The following is a 12,248-nucleotide window of genomic DNA, read 5'->3' on the forward strand; positions in this document are numbered from 1 at the left end:
AAAATGTGTTCAGGAATGTGTATATTAAGATACTCTATGTGTTAGATTGCCATCAATGCTGGAGGGATGGAGTCAATCTATGGTTTTAAAGGCTGTTTCTTGTTTAATGGGGTTTTATCTGTGATAGTACATTATTGAGATACAGAAATTACTGTTTTAAATTGAGTACTTTATTATGTTGTATCCCAACAAGGTATTGGTTTTTTTTGAGGAAGGCCGTGTTAGAAATATTTTAAGTGAATAAATGTACACAAAACTATTATCTTGATCTACATATGTAGTTTGAGTTCAGAATTCACTGGATGCAAATAGTAGCCTAAAGATCAATGAACAAATGATGATGAAAAGCTTGAATCAAGAAGCCCTAATTATGCAAGGCTCTCTCTTTTTTACGTTCAGCTTGATTCGGCTTCAAATTACCCCGTTTCTAAATATAAATGTCAAAGATTAAAGCAACCAAAAGGGGCTGTGGTAACAAGCTGCATAAACAAACTTTTCAGATACGCTTCTGCTTTAAATCTGGATCATTTTTGCGGCACTGAATACTGAGCAGGCACTTTGCAGTTTTAAATTGTTCCCACAACCCTCAAGTACCAGATATTTTTCTGTCTATTTGCTCAAGGCCATCAAGGCGCATGGCGTCTTACAGAGTGCATGAGGAGAGTTGTCTACCCCAAGGAGCTTCCAGTAATCTCAAATCTGACTGGAGGAAATAGTGGAAGGGGAGGGGAAGGAGACAGGAGTAAGCACAGAAAAAAGGTGTGATCCAATTACAAGTGTTTAGGCTTTTGCTGTAGCAAGGAGGTGGGAGTTAGGAGGTGGAGCGAAAGTCTTCATGATACAGGTGGGACCTGAGAGGTGTGGCATCATGCAGGGAGGGAGGCAGGTCCTCCACTGCAGGTTGTTGGACTCGATGAGCCTTGGGGCCCTTCCGACTCTACAGCTCCATGATACAGGGCAACAGGAGAGAATGGGCAGAGGTGTGTTTTTTTTCCCCTGGACTACAGCTCCCATCATCCCTTATCACTGGCCATGCTGGGTGGGGCTGATGGGAGTTGTAGTCCAGAAGCATGTGGAGGAGGCCATGCTTATTATCCCTGGACCACATAGCAGTGCTACATCTCATATTGATGCCTGTTGTCTCTGAATGCATGCATGCTTCCTAACAAGTCCAGAAGAAGAAGAAGAAGAAGAAGAAGAAGAAGAAGAAGAAGAAGAGGAGGAGGAGGAGGAGGAGGAGGAGGAGGAGGAGGAGGAGGAGGAGGAGGAGTTGGAGTTGGAGTTGGAGTTTGGATTTGATATCCCGCTTTATCACTACCCAAAGGAATCTCAAAGTGGCTAACATTCTCCTTTCCCTTCCTCCCCCACAACAAACACTCTGTGAGGTGAGTGGGGCTGAGAGACTTCAAAGAAGTGTGACTAGCCCAAGGTCACCCAGCAGCTGCATGTGGAGGAGCGGAGAAGCGAACCCGGTTCACCAGATTACGAGACTACCACTCTTAACCACTACACCACACTGGCTCCCAATATGTTCATAAAAATATGAACTATGAAAGAGAAATCAAATGCATTCCTCACCCACAAAAGGAAGACATTAGAGAGGCCTCCTTCTCCTCCTTCTTCCAAATATGCAGGTTCAGCAAGCTGATTTTTCTCTTGGCATTTCACTTTCTTTAGTAGTTGGGTTTTCTTCTGGGCTTGGCTTGCCATTATACTGTAGAGCAGAGCTGAAGCTGAGCCCCTACTGTAAAGAGAGGAAAGGTCAGGCCCAGCCACCGTTCAAAGAACGAGTCGGCATTCAACTTGCTGATCCCATTGTTAGCTGCCACCGGCCTCTCATCTTGGTTGCCTCTTTAGCATCTCCCTCTCCACCTGATTCCCTTTGAAGCCCCCTTTTAAAGCATCCTTTGCTATATCTTCCCAAATGCGCTATTGATTTGGCTTTTCTTTCTTGTGTTGCTTCTTTTGAAGGCCTCTTTCTTCTTCCATATGGCCCAAATATTCTGGGTTAGATGGAAGGTTTCCTGAGTTGTGTCAACCAAGGCCACAGGAACCAAAATATAAACTAGAATTGCACTGCAGATTAAAGTAGAAGAACCCTGTCAATAGAGATAAATCCAGGGCTTTATAGGGGCTGTATCTAATCTCTAGATACACCATGTTCAGTGCCAAAGTTCAGGTCCCAAAAATGTGTTTCTGCAATTATATCTCCTGAGAAACCAGGAACATATTCCTGTCTTTGCTCTGTGCACCTTTCCTGAGCACAGCAGTTCCTACTTTACAGGTATATGCGGAGTGGGACAATTCTGGGGTATTGGAACCTGCATTATACCAAGTTAGGTCCATGTAGCTCAGCTTAATCCAAGGATGATGAACCTTTGGCCCTTCAAATGTTGCTAAACTACAACTCCCATAATCCCTGGCCATAATACCTGCACCTAGTTCATCCCGCCCCCCCAAGTGCAGGGCACCTGAGCAGCGAACTACACTGCTGCCATTGGCCAGGCTGCCTGGGACTGATTGGAGCTAGTGTCCATCAACATCTGGAATACCACCGGTCCTCCACCCTTGATATACAAGCTGGTAATCATGGGAGGACAACATGCCCACCTGCTCAATTTATATGGGCGGGTGATGTTTGTAGCTAACATTAGAGAAGAGCCTACTTTGCTGGCTATTTTCAGATAGCTCCCATTGGTAGCAAATCCTAACATTTGTAAATTTTAATATTGAGGCCTGGAACCTTTCTGTGACTAGGGCAGGGTGGTAAATTACCGTATTTTTTGCACCAATACACTCATTTTTTTCCTCCTAAAAAGTAAGGGGAAATGTCTATGCGTGTTATGGAGGGAATGCCTACGGGTGGCATGCCTACGGATTTTCCTCCTCTAAAAACTACATGCGTGTTATGGTCGGGTGCGTGTTATAGAGTGAAAAATACGGTATCTCTTTTTTCTCTACTGAGGGCTTCATATGCTTGGGGCAATCTGTGGGTGGGTGAAACGCCAGAGCAAAACATTGGTCAGATCCACCCCTCCACCCCTCTCATATTCTGACACCCCCTTCTCACTTTCTGGGCCAGATCTGCACCGTGCTTTTAAAACACATACAACACACATTTAAAGCACATGACCTCGCTCCTCAGAAGGAGCTGTTGTTTCCCATCACACAGATACATGACCTAGCACCCTTAACAAACAAAAGTTCCCAAGATTCTTTGGTATCAGTCATGTGCTTTAAATATGCATTGGATATGCTTTAAATGTATGGTATGGATCTGCCATGGAGAGCCAGTGTGGTGTAGTGGTTAAGAGTGGTAGACTCGTAATCTGGTGAACTGGGTTCGCGTCCCCACATGCAGCTGCTGGGTGACCTTGGGCTAGTCACACTTCTCTGAAGTCTCTTAGCTCCACTCACCTCACAGAGTGTTTGTTGTGGGAGAGGAAGGGAAAGAAGAATGTTAGCTGCTTTGAGACTCCCTTGGGTAGTGATAAAGCGGGATATCAAATCCAAACTCCTCCTCCTCCTCCTCCTCCTCCTCCTCCTCTTCTTCTTCTTCTTCTTCTTCTTCTTCTTCTCCTTCCAGGCTCTTTCTAAAGCCCCTTTTCTCTCCCCACCTAGCAGGCTGCCAGAGGAGGGACACATCACTCTTGTCAAAAGTCTGAACTGATTGCTTGCAGAGGGCTTTTGCCAATCCATTTTGGCTCCCACCTGTTCCCCACTGCCTATGTCCTTGCCAAAGCTCTCAACTGATTGTTTGCAGGGGGCTTTCCCTTCTCTTTCCATTTCTCACAATCTTTTGGCTTTTCCCCATTTTTACCCCCTAGTTGCTCTCCTTCCTTCCTTCCTTCCTTCCTTCCTTCCTTCCTTCCTTCCTTCCTTCCTTTCTTTCTCTGCCTCTCTCTCTCTCCAGGCTTCCCTCTCTACATGAAATTAGGTGGAGGGCCACAGGTTCTCCACTCTAATATAGGGAGACCTGCAAGGATGTTGGTGGTTAGAAGATTCTTCAGTGTACTCGATGAAGGAATTTGTTTACAGGGTATTTTTGTGACTTCCAAGTCTTGGGTTCTTTTGTCCCTGTTTTATGTAAACAATACAAACTTCTGCAAGTTGGTTTTAAGGAGCAAGCAGATGTTAAAGATAAAAACGTTGACAAGAAAGCTAAATTATGCAGACAGTATATATATAAAAAGCAGTAAATCTACTGTAATCCTACTGACTTCCGTTGGACAGTTCCCAGCCCAGATTTTGCTGCACCGTCAAAATGTAAGACAACGATTCATCCGCTGCACTCATACGCAAAACCATATTTCTGCCTCTTCTCTTCCCATCTCTGCAGGGCGATATCCACAACAAAGCAAAGGCACATATATCATAGTCCCTTTGGTTCAAGAGCTGGAAAGCGGCAAATGGGGTGCTAAGATCACTCACAGTGACGGAAGTTCTGTTGGCCTGAATATCATGCCAGCTGCTGACTGCATTGTGGGGAAATTCCGTATGTATGTCGCCGTCTTGACTCCGATTGGCATTCTCAGGACAAGGAGAAATCCAAACACAGATACGTACATCCTGTTCAACCCCTGGTGTGAAGGTAAGGAATGTGCAGGGTGTAGATACATGGGGGGGAGGATTGTCCTATTAACATATTTGGTTTTTGATAGCATGAGCAAAAACCCTGCCTCAATGACTGTAGGCTGTGTACACTGGACACTGAGGTCCAGCGCCGAGGGCCTTCTGGCGGCTCCCTCACTGCAAGAAGCAAATTTACAGGGAACCAGGCAGACGGCCTTGTTGGTAGTGGCGCCCGCCCTGTGGAACGCCCTCCCACCAGATGTCAAAGGCGTTTAGAAGACATCTGAAGGCAGCCCTGTTTTGGGAAGATTTTAATATTTGATAGATCATTGTATTTTAATATTCTGCTGGAAGCCGCCCAGAGTGGCTGGGGAAACCCATCCAGATGGGTGGGGTATAAATAATAAGGTAGTAGTAGTAGTAGTAGTAGTAGTAGCAGCAGTAGTAATAGTATTATTATATACACATTTCCATTTCCTTTGGCTCCAGTGCACTTCCGCCACTGGGGTTTGAAGCCACGTAAATGGAAAATTAGCCACAATCCATATCTACCCTGTAGTTTCTTGAAAAATACTCCTGATCGATACATTTCCCCTCAAACCAGCTTCCATCCAATTTGAAAATGCAAGCCACATTTACTTTGCAGTTAAGTTGAAGTGCGTACATTTGTGTGTACAGCCATTGCACATGCTCAGGTGATAGCTTCATGAATAGGAGTTGTGGTTTGTGTGTGTGTGTGCATGGGAAAGCAAACAGGTGAGGGTGCATCAGACAAAGACATCCTCACCCCTTCTCTGGTGTGTACAGCAATGTGCAAATGTGACTTGAAACACAATTCAGCAGGGGTGGGGTGGGAACCTCACTTTTATTTTAAGCTACTAATGCATACATAGTTGTACAAACCCAAAGTTTTATAGGGGGTGGAGAACCATCCTCTATACATAAAGAATATGAAGATGAAGAGCCATACACATTTTTAAGCATCGTGCCAAACAGATTTTTTTTCACGTGTTCACTGGGTATATGCAGGCAACCAAAAAATCACCCCAAAAGTCACGGGGCAAAAGAAATGCTCTGATTTTTACCTCGTACTTACCCTTACAAGATGGCCAAGGGTTTTCAGATTTTTTGTTTCTTGCTTTAAAGAAAACCGTTTTAAAAAGAGGCTTTCCCCATAGCTTCCCGCCAGCCAAGAGTGACTTGGAAGTGATATTGTTTTGTGTTGTAGCACATCACTCCCAAGGCATTTGGGGACGTGTGGTTGGCAGGAAGTGGCGTGAGGCTCTCTCCACAGGTTCCATGGACTGAACTTCCCACTAAGTCCTAGAAAAGGAAGTGGCAACCAACTCCTTAAATTCTCCTCCACCCCAAGAAATTGGCCCCAGTTTTTACCAGGGGAGAATATTTTTAGGAAACTGGTGTGTATGTGTGTGTCCAGGGTTGTACCTCAGTGGGAGAGCATCTGTTTTGCATGCAAGAAGGTTCCAAATACACCCCCTGGTATCTCCTAGTAGGGCTGGGAATGTTACCTGCCTGAAACCCTGGAAAGCCGCTGTCAGTCAGTGCCGGCAGTGCTGGGCTAGATGCACAATATAAGGCAGCTTCCTCTGTTCCTATTCAACCCAGCCTTAACCCACTATTCATATTACTAAAAGAGCACATAGGCAAAAGGTAAAGGCCCCCTGGATGGTTAGGTCCAGTCGAAGGCGACTATGGGGTTGCAGCGCTCATCTTGCTTCAGGCTGAGGGAGCTTTCCGGGTCATGTGGCCACCATGACTGAACTGCTTCTGGTGCAATAGAACACCATGACAGAAACCAGAGCTCACAGAAACACTGTTTACCTTCCCACTGCAGCTGTACCTATTTATCTACTTGCACTGACGTGCTTTTGAACTGCTAGGTTGGCAAGAGCTAGGGCAAAGCACTTGGAGCTCACCCCGTCGCGCGGATTCGAACCGCCGACCTTCTGATCAGCAAGCCCAAGAGGCTCAGGGGTTTAGACACATATGGCAAGGGGAGGGATGTTCATCATGAAGATTGTAGCTAGATTTTAGCCTTTTGTCTTTGGCTATAATTTGTTTCTCAATAAGCCAACGCATGACTTAACAGAATCAACCAACAGGCTGATTTAACGTTTGATAAGGTTGTGTTGTTGTTGTTTTTAAAAAAGAAAGAAATGTGAGTAGAACCCCAAATTATTTCTCCCTTTGTATCACACATTAATTATTTGGTGTGCCTCACAAACACCACTGTGCAGTTGGGTCGATATTTTCCTACATTTTATAGATTGAGGAAAAGGCTGTCTCTTGAGCCCATAATGTGTCAAATGGATCATACTAGCACTCAGATAGGCTAACTCTCTCTCACACAGTCTTATAAAAAATTCCATTGATTTAAGAAAAGCATGGAAGGATCTCTTCTCATTGGCATCCATATGCATCCGTTTGGTAGATCTAGAGACAATTCCACGCTTAGCCATAAAAATCACATGGATGACTTTGCACAAGTCATTATGGGGAACGGACTATAGCTTGGTAGTAGGGACCATTCCTTCTATGCATAGGGCTTCATTTGATAAGGCCATGCATAATTATTTCCATGAAATAGTTCCCCTACATCAGTAGCAGGGCTCCATCAGTGCGCAGCAGCTACCTGTAGGGAACTCGCAGTCAGATTTCTGGATTTCTTGCTCAACCCAATCTCAGTTGCCGTAATAGCTGTCAAAAATCAAAGGCCTTGTTTTCTGGAGCAGTCTTCCCTTCTTGGAGAGAATTCAAAGACCTGTCTCTCTCTGTCTCGGTCTCTTTCAACCACACTTCACTGAATACTGGAAAACTGAATACCTTTGACAAAGAAAGGGAAATTCATTAATCTCTACCTCATTTCACAAATATTTGTGAAGCGGGGGTTAGCAATGAAAAGCAAACTTGATTGAAAACCTCTAATATTTCCTGAGTAGAAAAGAAATATGGACAAAACAAAAAATGCGCCACAGCGGGAGAAGGATCGTGGATATCGAGCAAATAATGTATTTGCCCACAGACCTTCCCAGCTCACTCAGCCTCTGCTGTCTGCTGAATTTACCACCATGCCAGATATGTGGACTGGCTCTTGCAGTTTCCTTTTTTGAAATTCTGCTTCTGTGATCCCAGGTATAGCAACTAGAAGGCGGGAACCCATCTACTGAACTCTGTGGAATTGTGCATGCAAACAAAGATAAGACATTAATGTTTGTGTGATGGTGCCACATAATACTGATGAACGCAGCAACTTTTTGCATATGTCTACTTTTGGATCATGTCCCCTGATTATATATTCAGTGCTGGCTTTTAGGGCCAAAAAACCCATGGTGCCAAACACATTGCCTGCAATCATACCAGATGAAAATAAATGAATAGTAGGCACCAGAGAGTCATGTGGGGAGGGGTGTTTAGCCCTTTGCTCCACCACCATGGTCATAATGGTCAATAGCTGCTTCAGGGGGTCATTTACATCAGGGCTGTGGAAGAAGAGGAAAGGGTTAAACCTTTCAATTTTCATTTTTTGGTACAGAAAGTATTGGTAGAGATCTTTCCTATTCCAATTAATTCAAGAGAGTTCTGGAAGCTTCTCTGTGTGATGCAAACTGCTGCAAACTGAAAGTTTCTAGCTGACGTGTAAGTTTCTGTTCTGCCTAGAAACAAGCAGAAGGTTCATGATTTTGGGTTATTCCTTCAGAGAAGCTGAACAGCTGGGTTTAAACTAATTCTGTTATTTCTTTCACTCAAGGTCATGCTGACTATAATAATCAGCCAGAAGGAGCCTGGTTTTCACTTTCTATCTCTCCTTCTGGTGTGGTGTTTTGTATATAGTATGCTTAAGTGCTAAGTTTTAGTCTTATTATAAATTATTTTAAATTTAAGTTAAGTTCTGCTGCAACTGGATTTCTTATGGACAGTGCCAATCCTGAATATATTGGATTTGCAACCATTCTGCTCATTTGCCTTCAGCAGCAGTAAAGCTCTGCTGGAGGAAATATTAATTGCCCCTGGCCTATTTTAGGGGAATCCTGCAACATGCTAAGTTTATTTTATGTTGGAATCGGCTCTGAATCAATTATGAGTAGAATTTCTTTTTTACAAAACCTCCCCTCTCCCCTGCTCTGCAGTCCTGATGGAAATGGTACCCTAACACTATTTTTTTTTAATGTTCTGGTTACAAACTCATCTAGTCAGGCCCTCAGAGGAAGAATTGCATACAATGCAAAACAGACTGAGAAGCAGGTCCCACGGAGTTCAGTGAGATCTAGACTCCTTGTACTGCTTACTGGGAAATCCTGAATTTGAGATAATTAAACGCAGATTGTTAGACAACGAATTTCAAGAACTTAGTAGCCACATCATGAATAGTGTCTGTGCAAGTCTGGGGATGGTTTGATGTGGGCAACCAATGGCAACTTATCCTTCCCATTTGAATCAACGCAGGCCATACGTGCTAGCGGGACTGAATGTGCTACAGAGGACATTCCAGAAAATTCCCCTTGCAGAGATGCTATCCCTCTGTGGACAGAGACAAATGGAATCAGTAGTGCACATTTTTTTGCTCTGTCCCTTGTATCATTAAGTTCATTAAGCCGTTAGCAGGGAATGGCGTTCAGACGAATGTAAAGTTTGTTTACTCAGGATGCAGAGAGGATGGTGATAGTAGCCAGGTTTCTGCAGAGGATTTGTGAATATTATCCAACATTAACTTAAACGTTAGATACAGGTTTTGCTGAGTCATTTTATTGTACTGAACCTTACTGGACTCTTGTCTATATGCCAATAAAAGGTTTGTGAAATTGAGTTCTTGTGCAAAGGATTACAGCCTCGCTAGCCTGTCTGCTCACAGCTACCTTTATTAGGGCATATTCACACAGCCTTTTATTTATGTCTTGGGTACATTGGCATGCTGCTTGTGCCACAGTCTGGTGTAGTTGCTGATCGGCGCTTCACTTCAGGGTTAGTTGGGAGGAGGGTATGTAAAAAAGGAGCTTTCTCCGTGACGATCTACATGATGTCTGAACAGAGACAGTGCACGGGGGAACTTAGATCTGCTGGCTGGGGGAGCTTCAACCACCTGCTTGAAACGGAGCCCTTCGCTGCTGACAGCTCTATTGCAGCCATGCAAATCAAAAAGAGCCTGAGGCTGGAAACAGATTCTTACCATCCACCCCCCTCAGCAGCTGGAAGGAAGCCTCCATTTCAAAAGAGAAGACGGAGCTGTCCATAGGGATGCTTGAGGAACTTGGCTTCTGTGAATCACGTGGCAAACTGGGGGAGTGCCATAGCTCAGCTGCAAAACATTTACCTTACATGCAGAGGATTCTGGGTTCAATCCCCAATTTCTCCAGGTAGGGCTAGGATTATTCCCCCATCTATAACCTGGAGAGCTGCCTGCTGCAAATCAGAAAGTTTGGGTGCTTTCTAGGCTCCTGACCTTTACTAACCTGTGGATCAGAATGTATCTTATATTTCTGTTTTCACGCTTTCTTGAATTTCGCAATGCATTTTTCAGCTCGAAAAAAAATGGACCAGAATGCATTAAAAAATATATCTTTTACAATAACGTGCTTTAGAAATGCAAAGAGTTCAAACACATATTAAAAGTACGTGTTTCAATAACATTTCTGTGCAGGTTCCGTCCCCCTGCCATCCCAAACTGCAGATTAATCTGGAGATGGGGCAGAATGGCCTTATGAATAAGCACTTGTGAAACTGACACAGATCAGAAACAGACTGATTTGATTAAGCAAACTGAGGCTTTGGGCTTCTTACTCAATTAGATTTCGCTGCTCTTGTCTGCGGGCAAAAATCTCACAGCAGCAGGAAAATGTTTTGGGGTGAGGAGGGATAGCTTGCCTCTGCTCCTCCCTGAAAGAACAGGGGCGGGGGTTGGTGGGGTTGGTGTGCAAGCTCATTCAGTACGTTTCCGAGCACAATTCAAAGTGTTGGTGCTGACCTTTAAAGCCCTAAATGGCCTTGATCTAGTATATCTGAAGGAGTGTCTCCACCCCCATCGTTCTACCCGGACACTGAGGTCCAGCACAGAGGGCCTTCTGGCGGTTCCCTCACTGCGAGAATCCAAGTTACAGGGAACCTGGCAGAGGGCCTTCTCGGTAGTGGCGCCCTCCCTGTGGAACGCCCTTCCACCAGATGTCAAAGAGAACAACAACTACCAGACTTTTAGAAGACATCTGAAGGCAGCCCTCTTTAGGGAAGCTTTTAATGTTTGATGTATTACAGTATTTTAATATTTTTTGGGAATCCGCCCAGAGTGGCTGGGGAAGCCCAGCCAGATGGGCGGGGTATAAATAATAAATTATCATCATCATCATCATCATCATCATCATCATTCCCCTTTGTTGCCACAGTCATGAAACTTCCTTGCCTAGTCTCCTGGAATCAATCCTTAGTCATAACATCAAGTCAGGTTCCAATACGGGGAAAGGGAACCTCAGGCCTGGGGCCCTCTCAGGATGCAACCCAAGCCACACCCCTTCTTTCCAAGCCACACCCCTTCTCTCCAAGCCACACCCCTCACTGACCTTGTTTCACAATTTCATTGGGTGTTTTTGCTTGACTGGAAGGTGTGTCTTAGATAGGTGTGGAGGATAGAGAGCAATGTGTATAGAGACCAGCCTACTGTGCAAAGGTAACCTTTACAGCTATTGCTCCACCCACTTTTGCCTCTGGCCCCGCCCACCACTACCATGTGCCTACCCTTGAAGGGGATGCGACTCTTAGTCTGAAAAAAGTTCCCCATCCCTGTGCTGTTATTTACATAGATCAGTGGACCACACCCTCAGCCTCCTCCAGCATCTCTCAACTCCAGGGCAGAGTTTTCCCTTTAAATCTTTTGACATTGACTCGCTCTCTGTCGCTGATTAAGAAGTTTCAAAATTGTTCTTTGATCCACTATGCAGATGCCTAATTGCATCATGGCACTCTGGACTTCTCAACTTAGCGATGCAAAATCATAAAATGCTTGATGAGAGGTGACATTTTAATCACGCTTTACAGATCCTGCTCAAAGCGGTGCAGATTTGCCTTCCTCCCCGCTCCCCTTTCCTCCTTTTAAGTTGAAGAATACCTGGCTCCCAATTACAAGGAATTGTGCAAGGAAGGAAGGATATCCTACTGCTCTGCTTGATGAACAACAACAACAACAAAAAACCCCCAAAACCCAGCTTTTTCATTAGCGCCATATCATTCTGCGGTACTAAATGCTGGCATCTATTATAAGCAAAACAACTGTATTGACGAGCTTTCACACACAACGTTTTGTTGCAGAGGATGCTGTGTTTCTGGATGATGAAAAGCAAAGGCAAGAGTATGTCCTGAATGACCTTGGGGTTATTTTCTATGGAGAGCCTGATAGCATAAGATCCAGGAGTTGGAATTATGGCCAGGTGAGTTTTTCTGAATGGACATGTTGGAAGTTCTGCCACTTATGCTGCTGTCCTAAGATCTTGTGCGCCAGCAAATGAACACTTAAGATTGAAGGTGGGGTAGTGTCTGCTGGGCCAGGGTGATACCAAAGTGGTGTTCTGTGACATTATTGGAACCTTGATCTCTCAGGCTTCAGGCAGATACACTGGTGCAATTTTTTTTTAACCCTGGGGTATTAGGCTGAAATTCTTACCGCAACTGTTCGG

General features: G+C 44.6%; 1 protein-coding gene across 2 annotated transcripts in view; it reads left to right on the forward strand.

The window, feature by feature from the left end:
• The window catches only part of F13A1 (coagulation factor XIII A chain), a 77,024-nt gene that overhangs the window by 23,301 nt on the left and 41,475 nt on the right, over positions 1–12,248 (forward strand). For both annotated transcript variants that reach the window (XM_028737806.2, XM_028737807.2), the window contains exons 4-5: positions 4,340–4,591; positions 11,884–12,002. In XM_028737806.2, the coding sequence (XP_028593639.2) occupies positions 4,340–4,591; positions 11,884–12,002 (371 nt within the window). The remainder of the gene's footprint in view (positions 1–4,339; positions 4,592–11,883; positions 12,003–12,248) is intronic.

The sequence above is a fragment of the Podarcis muralis genome, chromosome 8, assembly GCF_964188315.1.
Source record: "Podarcis muralis chromosome 8, rPodMur119.hap1.1, whole genome shotgun sequence".
NCBI lineage: Eukaryota > Metazoa > Chordata > Lepidosauria > Squamata > Lacertidae > Podarcis > Podarcis muralis.